The 12,156-nt window shown below is 24.1% G+C and overlaps 2 protein-coding genes across 2 annotated transcripts in view; one reads left to right on the top strand and one right to left on the bottom strand.

Moving 5' to 3' along the window:
• The first annotated feature begins 1,613 nt into the window (after positions 1 to 1,613).
• The window catches only part of LOC126894190 (probable medium-chain specific acyl-CoA dehydrogenase, mitochondrial), a 21,090-nt gene continuing 10,547 nt past the window's right edge, over positions 1,614 to 12,156 (top strand). The window contains exons 1-3 of the mRNA XM_050665017.1: positions 1,614 to 1,890; positions 1,948 to 2,035; positions 2,096 to 2,263. Of these exons, the coding sequence (XP_050520974.1) occupies positions 1,873 to 1,890; positions 1,948 to 2,035; positions 2,096 to 2,263 (274 nt within the window). The 5' untranslated portion in view covers positions 1,614 to 1,872. The remainder of the gene's footprint in view (positions 1,891 to 1,947; positions 2,036 to 2,095; positions 2,264 to 12,156) is intronic.
• On the bottom strand, positions 4,861 to 9,403 carry LOC126894192 (RNA 3'-terminal phosphate cyclase-like protein). Its single transcript, XM_050665019.1, has 5 exons — positions 9,137 to 9,403; positions 8,099 to 8,334; positions 6,003 to 6,173; positions 5,297 to 5,721; positions 4,861 to 5,100 (listed from the first exon to the last, which is right to left on the bottom strand). The coding sequence occupies exons 1-5, from the start codon at positions 9,249 to 9,251 to the stop codon at positions 4,947 to 4,949; spliced, it is 1,101 nt and encodes a 366-aa protein (XP_050520976.1). The 5' UTR covers positions 9,252 to 9,403; the 3' UTR covers positions 4,861 to 4,946.

Below are 12,156 nucleotides of genomic sequence, written 5' to 3'. Positions count from 1 at the left end.
CGTAAAATGTAATTATCAGCACAAATTCTTTTTCTAAATATATTATAAGTATATCTTTCATTTGACATACTTTTTTTTAAAATTGGACAATTCCCCCATATATAGGGGGCGTTCAAAAATTGAAACATTGTATAAAAAATAGAACTTTTTCAACTTAACTTTTGAAAGTGTTCCGGAAATACTGCGTCCATTAAACATATATAAAATTAAAGCTTATGTTATGTACTATAACATGAAAAAAAAAATTTGTCCCGACGACCTATCTTCTATGCCCAAAATGCCTACCGTATTCAAAAATATGCTATTTTTCTATTAAAATTCTAGGTTTTGTATTTTATTTTATTTTAAAATATCTTATTAGGAAAATACATGGTGAAAATAGCTACCGTATTTAAAAGTATGCTATTATTGTGTTAAAATTCTTGGTTTTGTATTTTATTTTATTATAAGCGGATTACACTGATTTTCATAAATATTATATCAATCTAAATGACATAGTATAAAAAAATAATCATATTTAAATTTAAAGTCGAGAAAAAGAACTTTAAAATTTGAGCTAGCTAAATTTCCATTTTTATTAAGTGACGAATGAGACGTGTAAAAAAAATACTCAGATCGAAGTAAAATTAATACCTTCTCAGCTTCGCATCGAAGCTAATAAGTTTTAGCAGATTATTTCGAACGTAAGGAGAACATTTTTTTTTAATCTTTGAAAATGTTGTACTTATAGTTCAAAACAATTTTTGTGCCAATTATGTCTAAACAAGTTGATAAAAATATTTAAAATTAGTTCCTCTCATTAAAGTTGACCTAAAAACGCCCTTTCTACACTGATGACATGGTACACTCGCAATATCAAAAGATAAAATTTCAAAGAAACAATAATTATTTCTACAATAATATTATGAATTATTTTATTTCTCCATACAAAATTTTAAAAGAATAATAGTGGGATCTGTTTGAGTTGCTAGGAAGCCATAAATGAACATTCATTAAATAATTCAAAATGAATATCTAACTTTTAATAAATATTGAAATCTTATTTTTGAACCCTTTTCTATTGTTTTATAAATGATGATTGATAAATTTTAAATTAAAAATTTAGATTTATTTAACCTAATTGGTTTAAATTCAATTAAAATTTTTTTATGATGAAAATTACAAATAATTAAAAAGTAATAGGATTTATATCTAAATATAAATTGCACAACAGAATGCAAATATTAAAACATAAGAAATAAAATAAATATCCAAACTTAAGTAAAATAATAAAAAATACACAACTTGTACTTCACGTATTTGATGATAAGAAAATAATAAAATAAATAAATTATTTATATAATATTAAATAGATTAATGGTTTCATAGCATCAAAAAGTAGAAGAGGAAGATAATAATTGTCAAAAGTTCATTTTTCTTTTTATTTGATTATCTATTCTAGTTGATAATAAAATCAGCTGATAAATAGGTCACTAGCGCTTGAATCTTATAAATATTATTCGTGAACGGATATTCATAGAAACAAAAAATATGTATTATTATTTTTGATAAAAATTTCCTTGATTAATATTTATTTTGAATTGTGATGATTAGACATATTTTTAATCCTAGTTATTAATCTTATTTGAAATTTATTAGTCAATTAAACATTACTAATTAATGTGCAACACACATAGTTGTTTTATAAGAAAATATTCTATTAAATTAAATATCCTGTAAAAAAATAATTAATTATTGAATTGCATATGTAATTTATTACATATTGGCAATCATTCAAATATTATTAATTTTTTTTTTGTATAACCTACTTTTCAAACTTATTAACAATAACTACGTTAAGTACCTGTGTTGTTTGAAATTCAATAATTTAAAATGATAGGTGTCAATCAAGTAAGAATAATTTTATATCTTAAAATATAAATAAAAATATTTGTATTTTTTATTTAGACTATACGTTGTATGTGTCGTATACCAAGGACTGTTATTGCTGTTAGGAAATATTGTGATCAACCAAGAGAAAACTCATTTTCACTTGGTAAGTTTCAGTTATTTGATCTTTAAATGTCATTTTAATAACAGTTATTGTATATTATAGATTTATCAGATACACAAAAAGAATTTAGGGATCTTGCTAGAAAATTTGCTAGAGAAGAAATAATTCCTGTAGCTGCTGAATATGACCGTACAGGAGAGTATCCATGGGAAATAGTAAAAAAGGCTCATGCAGTAGGGCTTCTCAATGGACATATACCTGAACATTGTGGTAAGTAAAATTATAATTTTAAGGCAATATCAATACAACACAATTAAAAAATCGAATTTGAATAGAACATTTTTTTGAAATTTCAACATGGTTCAATTTAATGTTTATATGTATATTTTTTTTCCATATAATTGAGAGAATAACTAAAAACTATTCTTTTCTTTACTTTCGCCCTTTAAATATATTAGATTATAGTACTGTAAATATTGTTAATTTTGGATATTAATATATGATTGACAAGCAGTTAGAAGCAATTAAATTATAGAATATATCATTTTATTTTATAACAAAAAACAAAAATATTTTTTTAACAATGTTTAAAAAAAGTTAATTATGTTTTAAATAGTTTGACATGCTATTTTTAAACAATTTAGGGCATAAACTTTTAGATTTTAAAGCCATCTGCTTGATAGACAAATTATAATTTGATATGAGGTTCTTCTTTTTTATCTAAAGAATGTGTTTTAATAAGAATATTTAGAATCATCAATTGAGGCTATCAGTACATGAGTAGCTTAATCCTTTTTTCAAAATTTTGAAAATCCATTTTGACTTTATACATTAACAGAATATACTGTATAAATAAAAAAATTCAATAATTTGTACTATTTGACTTGTGATAATCCTAAAAATGCTTAATTTAACGAATTCAAGTATTATATTTGGAGAACTAAGACTTATAGATGTTGACAATGTTTGTATAAATTTGTATTGTTTGTTTGTTGGTTTGTTAAAATCAACCTACTAATATTTAAAAAATAATAATTCTTTATAATTTTTTTTTTTTACATATTGTAATTTATTTAACATATTTTAGCTAAAAATAATAAGTTAAAGAAAAAATGAAATATATTTTGAACATGTTCTTAAACACCACTTTTTTAACAATTCTTCTTGTATTTTTGTAAAAAATATTAATATTAGTTGATACAGAATTCTTTTGTATTAGATTTTTAAAAAAAAGTTAGATAAAAAATAAACCACTTATTGTTATTCCAAGATCTTCAATTAACATTTTTAGTAAAATTTATATTTTAGTTAAAAATAAAGAAATGAGACCTTTTCAAGTAAAATTGAATTTGCTTTGAATGTTTAAAATTGGGCTTTTTCATAAAAAGAATAGTTAAGGATATTATATCAAACATTATGATATTTCAGTTGAACTTAATTTAGATATTTTATTTATCACAAAATCTACTAGTAACAACTTATTATTGTGCATAAATTGTGCATTTTAGTCAAATTTATAGTTTTGCTGTTTTAATAACACTAACGACTAAATAAGATTGTTTAAAATTGTTTATTCAGGGTACTACGATTATAAATAGGATACAATTAATAATAATAAAAATTAGTGATGGGCATTTTCAAATATTTTTAACTATCGATTAACTATTCGAATTGTGTTTATACCACCGAATATTTTATTTTATCATAAACTATCAAATATTTTAAAAACTATTCGAATAGACTATCAAATAGTTTTTAAAAATATTCGAATAAACTATCGAATATTTTTACTATTCGAATAGTTTTTGAATGACTATCGAATAGTTCGAATAGTGGACAACTATCGAATAGTTCAATAGTTACTATTCAATATTTCCTATTACTACTATTTACTGTAAAATTATCAGAAAAGCTCAATATTGTTTTTTGCATTTTTATTGTAATAGATCACTTAAATAGAAATCATAGTAATTATTTTTGATGTTTAAAAATATTCAGAACATAATTAATTTTAATGATTTAACTAAAAAAAACAATCAAAATGTTGTTAAAAAAATCTACTTAATTGAGTGTATTATAAAATTTTATTATAATTTTTTAATATTTTTGTTTAAGTCAGATGAAAATAAAAATTATTTTTTTTTAGATTTATGATTTATATAGCAACATGTTACCAAATTATTTAGAATATTATAGACTGTTAGTAACACAAAAATAATAAGTAATTTTTCATTGATATAATTTTTGAAGGTAGTCTTCGACTAGATACAATTTGTGATCTTTTGACGTATTGTTCATCAAAATCGTTCCAGTGAGAACTGAGAATAAGTTGTAACAGTGATACAAAAAAATAATAAAAATAAACAGATTTAAAATTGGCCCCTCTCATTAAAGTTGCAAGGACATTTAGTGGGTAATGTCTTCAACTAGATACAATTTGTAATCTTTTGATGTATCGTTGAGAAAAGTCGGTTCAGAGAAAGGTGAGAAAAATTAGCGTCAAACAAAAAAAAAAAAAACACATATAAAGTTAATACTTTCTCAGCTTCGCATCAAAGCTAAAAACTTTATATTAGTTGAACTTATGTGAAAAAAAAATAATCGTTAATTTTTTATTATTTAGTTTAGTTGTAAACATTTTGCTGCATGGAGCAAATGCTTCTTTTGCATTTAGATTGATAAAGCCTTACTAATATTATATTTCCATACATTTTACTTTTATATATTTTCTGGAGTTGGGTTTTAATAGGATTAATAGGAGCTATAAGAATATAAAATATTCTTTGTACTTCAAAAACTTGTATTTAAGATTTTTTTTTTCAAATAAACAACTTATTTTCCTTCAAAATTAAATAAAAAAGAATGAATTACATATTTAAAATTTTACATTTAATTAATATCATTACTTTTTGTAAATGATTACTAAGAAAAAATGTAACAAATATATAAAATTTTAAATAAGTTTATTATAACCAATACCAACACCTGTTACAAGAATTCTCGAGTTGTAACCTTGCCGTAGGTCTTCATCTTCATTGATATTATTATAAGGTTCCAACTTAAAAGTTATTCCAAAAAATATTTTTAAATGTCTTAAAAATTGTATTCTGTAAATATTAATTATAGAATTAGTTTATATTTAAATAAAATTATAATATAACTAATATAAAAACAAAGAACTTAAGATAATATTAAGACACATATTTTTTAAATATTAAAGGGTCTAATGCAAATGATTTTAATTTGGGGAAAATATTATTAAATTTTTATGAGAGGGATAAAGATTTATTTTATAATCCTTACGTGTATGGAGATAATGGTCCTAGAACAACATGAGATACATCTTTTTGTCGGAGTGCCATGTATAATAGTATCAATGATTGAAAAGATGAATCTACACAACCTCCTCGCCATATTTCTTCTAACATAGCAGACGAGACGTTTTCTGCTATTTCTTCTGCAGTTGTTCTTTTGCCACTAAATGGAAGTGAGACACTATCAGCATTTAAAACTATACCATTTGTTGTTAGAGAAACTATATTTGCACCAAAACCTGGGGAGTTTCCACAAAGTTTTCCTTTTGGATGATCAACTGTAAAATATACATCTGGTATAAATTTTAGCATATTTGCTTTGGCTTTTTCTACCATTCTATTTGCAATTGTTGGTGACACTCTTAATGAAAAAAATGTTCCACGTATTTTTTTTATTTTTCCAAATTCTGTTAACTATAAATAAAGTAATTTTCATCAATTATAATAATTTTATTTATACATAAATACATATTAAATATTTAATTATGAAATTTATTATTGTATATTAATTATTCAGTATTTATAGGTACATTTCCTACATCATAGCCTCAATTACTATTTGTATACATTTTTAGTTATATTCCTTACTTTTAAGTTGAAGTAATGAGTTAATTTAGTACACCCTTATTAAGTTAATAGATTAACTTAATATAACTAAGTTAATAGATTTTAAAAATGAATATTATTTTATTTACTTGAATTGGTTTTGTGTATTTAACGGGTTCACATGAAAAGTATATTTCTCCTCCACCATCAGGCTCCATTCCTCGCTTTTTAATATCCATTGTTACATCAGTTGCTAGAAGTAATATTCTTTGTAAAATTGGTAAAGCACACGTTTTAAATGCATCTACTGATGGATCTTTCTAAAAAATTATAAAGTTTAAATATTTTTAAAAAACCAATAGTAATTCTAAATTATATCAAATATTTTATAACAATATGGTTGATGACTACTCAAAATAAGCCTTTTAATTTTAATGAACTAGTTCTAATTTATAATGAACAACTAAATTGGGTAGGTTAAAAAAAGGATTTATTTTTTAAATTAAAAAAATTATATTAAAAATAATGATGTAGACATTTTTGTACACCCCTTAATGTAGTAAACTACATTAAAAATTTAGATATATATTTTATAAAATCTAAATTTACTATTTAGGTTAGATGAATCTTAATCATATAAATATTTTTATTGATTATTTTGATTGTTTATCAAAAATAAATTTTTTTTTTTTAACCAAAAAATGTTAAAGTTCTATAGAGAGGTCACTAATAGGTAATTTAAAAATTAAAAATGTACAATTGACTTGTGCAGTTTTAAAAATGATTCCAACTTGTTGTAGCTGGTATTTACGAGGTGTGATCAAAAAATACCCGGACTGTGTTAATAATATTTATATCAATTAAGATAACGAAATCCCGATAATTTAATTCGATAAAGTAACTTCTAACGAGAATTTGAGCATTGGTTTGAAATTGATAACAATATTTATTTTTATTTTATGGCATTTTTACAAAAACATGTTTCAGTCATGCGTCGATTTTTGAAATGGAAACAATAGAAGAACAACGTGTGTGTGTAAAATTTTGTTTTAAATTAGGGAAAAGTTTTAGTGAAACTTTCAAACTTTTGAATCAAGCTTTTGAAAATGATGATCTGTCTCGGACAGCATGTTTTGAGTGGTTTACACGGTTTAAGGAAGGTAGGTCATCCACTAAGGATAATGAACGATCTGGTAGACCATTGACCAGTAAAACAAATGAAATTGTTACTCGTGTTCATGAAATTATTAGAAATAATCGTCAATTAACTATCAGAGAAGTTGCAGAAGATGTCGGAATATCTTATGGTTCTTGCCAATATTTACCAAGAATTAGGCATGAGCCGAATCGCAGCCAAATTTGTTCCTCGTCTCTTAACAAATGAACATAAACAAAACCGAAAGACCATCTCTCAAGAACTTCTTGAAAGAGCAGAAACTGATATAGACTTTTTAAAAAATATTGTAACTGGTGATGAAACTTGGATTTACGGGTATGATGTTGAAACCAAGTGTCAATCGTCACAGTGGAAGTCAGCAAATTCTCCTAGACCAAAAAAAGCAAAGCAGGTGAAATCAAATGTGAAAGCCATGTTAATCACTTTTTTTGATTTTCGTGGTATAGTTCATCGTAAATGGGTGCCTCAAGGACAAACAGTAAATCAGTTTTTTTATTTAGAAGTCATGAAAAGATTACGAGAAAATGTTAGAAAAAAAAGGCCAGAAAATTGAAAAAAAGGTCCTTGGATGTTGCATCACGATAACGACCCGGCTCACAGCTCATTGGTCAGTTCTTAGCGAAAAATCAGACTACAGTAATTCTACAACCACCATACTCACCCGACCTGGCACCATGTGACTTTTTTTTGTTTCCGAAGTTAAAATCTACGCTCAAAGAACGTCGTTTTCAAACAATTGATGACATAAAACAAAATACGGAAATCGATCTAAAGGACATTCCAATTAGTGCCTACCAGGAATGTTTTCAAAAGTGGAAAAGAAGATGGAAGCGGTGCATTGCTTCCCAGGGAGATTATTTTGCAGGTGATAATGTTTATATAGAATAATATTGAGTTAATAAAGTTTTATTTAAAAAATCCGAGTATTTTTTGATCACACCTCGTATATTATATGTCTGTACATTTTAATTTTACAGTAGCATAAATACATACATAATCATAATATTAAAAAAAATTCAATTTTGAAAAGTTAGTGACTTGTATCATTTTAACTAAAATAATACTTACTTCATTATTAGTGACTCCTTTAAGTGTTATGTGTATTCCTTTTTTACAATAGGGAGTAACCATAAAAATTAATTCTAAATAATATCCAATCCCGCGTAATTTGCAACATTCATGACTGATGGAACCGCCTATTAATAGTCCAGGCTGAAAATATAAATCAGTCCCAGTTTCATTGACTTCTAATGAGGTACCATTGGTAATTTTATCAACCAAACGTAAAAAATTAACTTCAAATTCTAAAAAAAAGATTTTAAACATTTTTAACGAGAAATTTACTCTTATCTTAAGTTTATAATTCTAAAAATAAAAAAAATTTGAAAGTACATAAAATTTAAAAATGATGATAAACTTGTTAATCCACTTAGGGTATGTTTAATAGTATAATGTGCACCTTAGGAAAATGCAGTACTCCATTTATGACGAATTATGGGCATAAATGTGTATGTTACCATTCTATCTAGTTATTACAGAAAATTTATTTGAATTGATTTAGTTTTATTTTAGTTAAAAAAATTTCATTACAAATTATTTATCATAATAATTATTACAGAGTGGATTTTGAGGTTTTTACATAATTTTATTAATTACACAGCTTAACAGGAATAAAAATATCAATATTTTTTTATTCAACAAGTTTAATTTAGAAAATTTGATTTTCATATTTCAAAATATATTTGATTATTTGGAAAAAATATTTCAATTAATAAAATATATAATTTTCTCTAACTTGAAGTATTCAATTAAAAAAAAATCATGATAATATTCAATGTTAAAGGATTTTTTTCATATATTTTATCTATTCATTCTTTTAATTAAAAATTAATAGCATTTAAAGTGTTTTCTAAAAATAATTACTTAAGTAGAAAATTTGTATAAAATTAATTTTATTAGATTATACTAATAAAATTTAGTTCCTTAAAATATCAAAGCAATTGATTATTTTTAATATATTAATAACCTTTAAAAAAAAAGTGTCACCAATTTAACAACTCTAGAATTAAATTAATTAAATTTAAGAATATTTATAATTTGACTAACCTTTAAGACCAGGTTCATTGTCTTGTGAACGAATGTTTCGTATTTTTACTGGTTTACCACTTAATAAAGACAATATTATTCTAGTTCGAAAATTACTACAACCTTCAAAAATCATACTTTATAGTAATTATAATCCTAATTTATTCCTAAGGTAATTATCATATAAGTGTAAATATGAAATATAGATTAATATTAAATATTTAAATTCAAAGAGAAAATAGAACGACTTATTTTTAATAAAATTCAGACATGCTTTATTCTATTTTTTTAATACTGATAGTGTTATCAACGCAGTGTAATACAAAATAATCAGTGCATGTAGTGTAGATTATGAAGACCGAACTCGTAATGGAAAATCATTTTGTAAAACATCGCACACTAATTCACCACCATTAGCGCATCGGGCGTATGTAAGACTACTATTTGATTATTTTAAACGTAAGTAATACTCTTACGATTGTTTTTTTTTATTTACTCTTTCTTTGCGAATTTCACATCCAACTATTAATTACTATGGTTGGGATTTTGACCAGTTAAAATCTTTCATGAACAATTAAATAGATTTCGATGTATCAAATGATCAAAATTAATTTTTTTTTATTTTACTCCACAATCAATATAAATATCAATCTTCTTTTATTTAAAATTTAGGGTAGACATCTGGTCATTTTTTTCAATTTATAATTTTAATTTTAAAAAATAAAGCTGTGTTATAATTTATAAGTTTTAATAGTAATCCCAGTTATTAGTTAATTCAAATAGCAATAATAACTTTTATTTTTTTTTTTTATTAACTAATATACATTAGTTAATAAAAAAATTTTCTGTTCAAAGAAAAAATCAATTTAAATAGCATAAAAATTATAAATAAATCAATTTTTATAATATTATTAAAATACTTAAATACTACGAAAATTCTATTATTGCTGTTCAATACATAGACAGTCCAATATCTTCACGCGGAGTGTAATTTATATATTTTAGCTTCGATGCGAAGCTGAGAAGGTATTAATTTTACAATGATGTGTTTATTATTATTTTTTTTTTTGTGTCTGTCAGTACTTTTTCTCAATTCTCACTGGACCAATTTCTTTCAACAATACGTCAAAAGATCACAAATCGTATCTAGTTGAAGACATTACTCTTTAAAATTGAAAAATTTTCCCTCGTTCCCCGCAAATGGGAGAAATCTCCAAAAAAATTACAATTTTTTATAACTTTTTTAAAAATTAACAAAACAACTTTTTTTTTTTTTTATTGAAACCTTTATTTTTCTTTCATTTCATATCAGTTTTTTGAAAATCTAACACTTAACTTGCTCACAGGGGGGATTTAAAATAGCAACTTTTTTACAAAAAGTAGCCTTTTCAACTTAACTTTTGAAAATGTTCCGGAAATACTGCGTCCTTTAAACATATACCAAATGAAAGCTTATGTCATGTACTATAAAATGAAAAAAAAAAAAGTTGTCCCGACACTTTATTTTCTGTATGCAAACGACTGCCTTAGTTAAAAAATGGTATTTTTTTCTTAAAATTTTCGATTTAAAATGTTTAACTTTAACATGCCATAACTTTTTGAATAATGTATGTATCAACACAATTTTTTTTTCTAAATACATTATATATACCTCTTTCATTTAACATACTTTTTATTTAAATTGGAAAATTTTCTTTTATACAGGTGACATTCAAAATTGAAAAATACGTATAAAAAGTAGAACTTTTTCAACTTAACTTTTGAAAATGTTCCGGAAATACTGCGTCTTGTGATCATATGTCAAATGAAAGCTTATAATAAATACTATAAGTTCAAAAAAAAATTTGTCCCGATCTTCTGCTTGCAAACGGCTGCCAAAGTTAAAAAAATGATATTTTTATGTTAAAATTTTCAACTTTAAAATGCTATAACTTTTCGAAAAATGTATGTATCAGCACAAATTTTTTGTTCTAATTACATTATAAGAACATCTTTCATTTGACATACTTTTTATTAAAATTGGACAATTTCCCCTTATATAGGGGACATTCAAAACTTGAAACATTGTATAAAAAAATAGAACTTTTGAAAATGTTCCAGAAATACCTCATCCTTTAAATATATATCAAATCAAATGTCATGTACTATAAAATTAAAAAAAAAGTTTCTCCTGACACCTTATTGTCTATGAGTAAATTGCCACCGAAATTAAATAAAAAATGTAATATTGTAAAAAAAATAAGCTCCTATTGTGATGTTTTTTGTATTTAAAACTACCATAACTTATTGAAATTGCTATTTAATTTCTGTACTATATTAGTCGTCTATTAACCACAGTTAGTGAAAACTTACCTAACTCATTAAAAAATAAAACCAAAGTTACTTATTAAGTTATCTAGTTAAGTTAAAAAGTAAAACTACCATACCTTCCAACTATTTAACTCGGTTTGATTCTAACTCGTTAGTGTCCAGCATTAAAAATAATTAAAACAAACATTCTATAAGATAACAACTAAATTTACAAAAAAATCATATTGTACAATAAAATTTAAATACAGATATTTAATTTGTTTATTTTGACCAGATTACAGACCGGTCAAAATTTCTTAGGTCAATTAATATCGTGCCAACTCTAAATAAAGCTGATCATCTTTATTATGATGTTGTTGTGATAAGTGTCACATCAAGGAGTGTACAAGTGTACTTGCTCCGGATGGCATTGAAATATGAAACTATATAAATGATAAACATTTAACAGATTCACATTGAAGAATTTTATGATAGTGATGAAAATCATTGTCAGGTATCATCTGTAGTATACGTGATTTTATAAATTATAAGAGACAAGTATAGATTCTATACTTACCCCAACTATGCTATGTTCCAGTCATGCAGAGTTTTTTTGTTTTATTTTTCCTACGTTCTACTAAAAACAATATTGCATTTGAAAAACATTTTATCATCACTACTATTCCCGTTATTTTAGCTTCGATGCGAAGCTGAGAAGGTATTAATTTTACTATGATGTGTTTTTTTTTTTT

Source organism: Daktulosphaira vitifoliae, unplaced genomic scaffold, assembly GCF_025091365.1.
Source record: "Daktulosphaira vitifoliae isolate Bord-2020 unplaced genomic scaffold, ASM2509136v1 Scaffold_1, whole genome shotgun sequence".
In the NCBI taxonomy this organism is placed as follows: Eukaryota; Metazoa; Arthropoda; class Insecta; order Hemiptera; family Phylloxeridae; genus Daktulosphaira; species Daktulosphaira vitifoliae.
This window is presented reverse-complemented; position numbering and strand designations above follow the sequence as displayed.

Bases quoted from the DNA above. Each gene is read 5' to 3' on its own strand.
- LOC126894192 (XM_050665019.1), bottom strand. From the start codon at position 9,251: ATGATTTTTGAAGGTTGTAGTAATTTTCGAACTAGAATAATATTGTCT. The intron at 8,335-9,136 runs GTTAGTCAAATT...TCTTTTTTTTAG, and splicing joins CAATGAACCTGGTCTTAAAG to AATTTGAAGTTAATTTTTTA. The intron at 6,174-8,098 runs GTAAGTATTATT...ATAATTTTTTAG, and splicing joins AAGGAGTCACTAATAATGAA to AAAGATCCATCAGTAGATGC.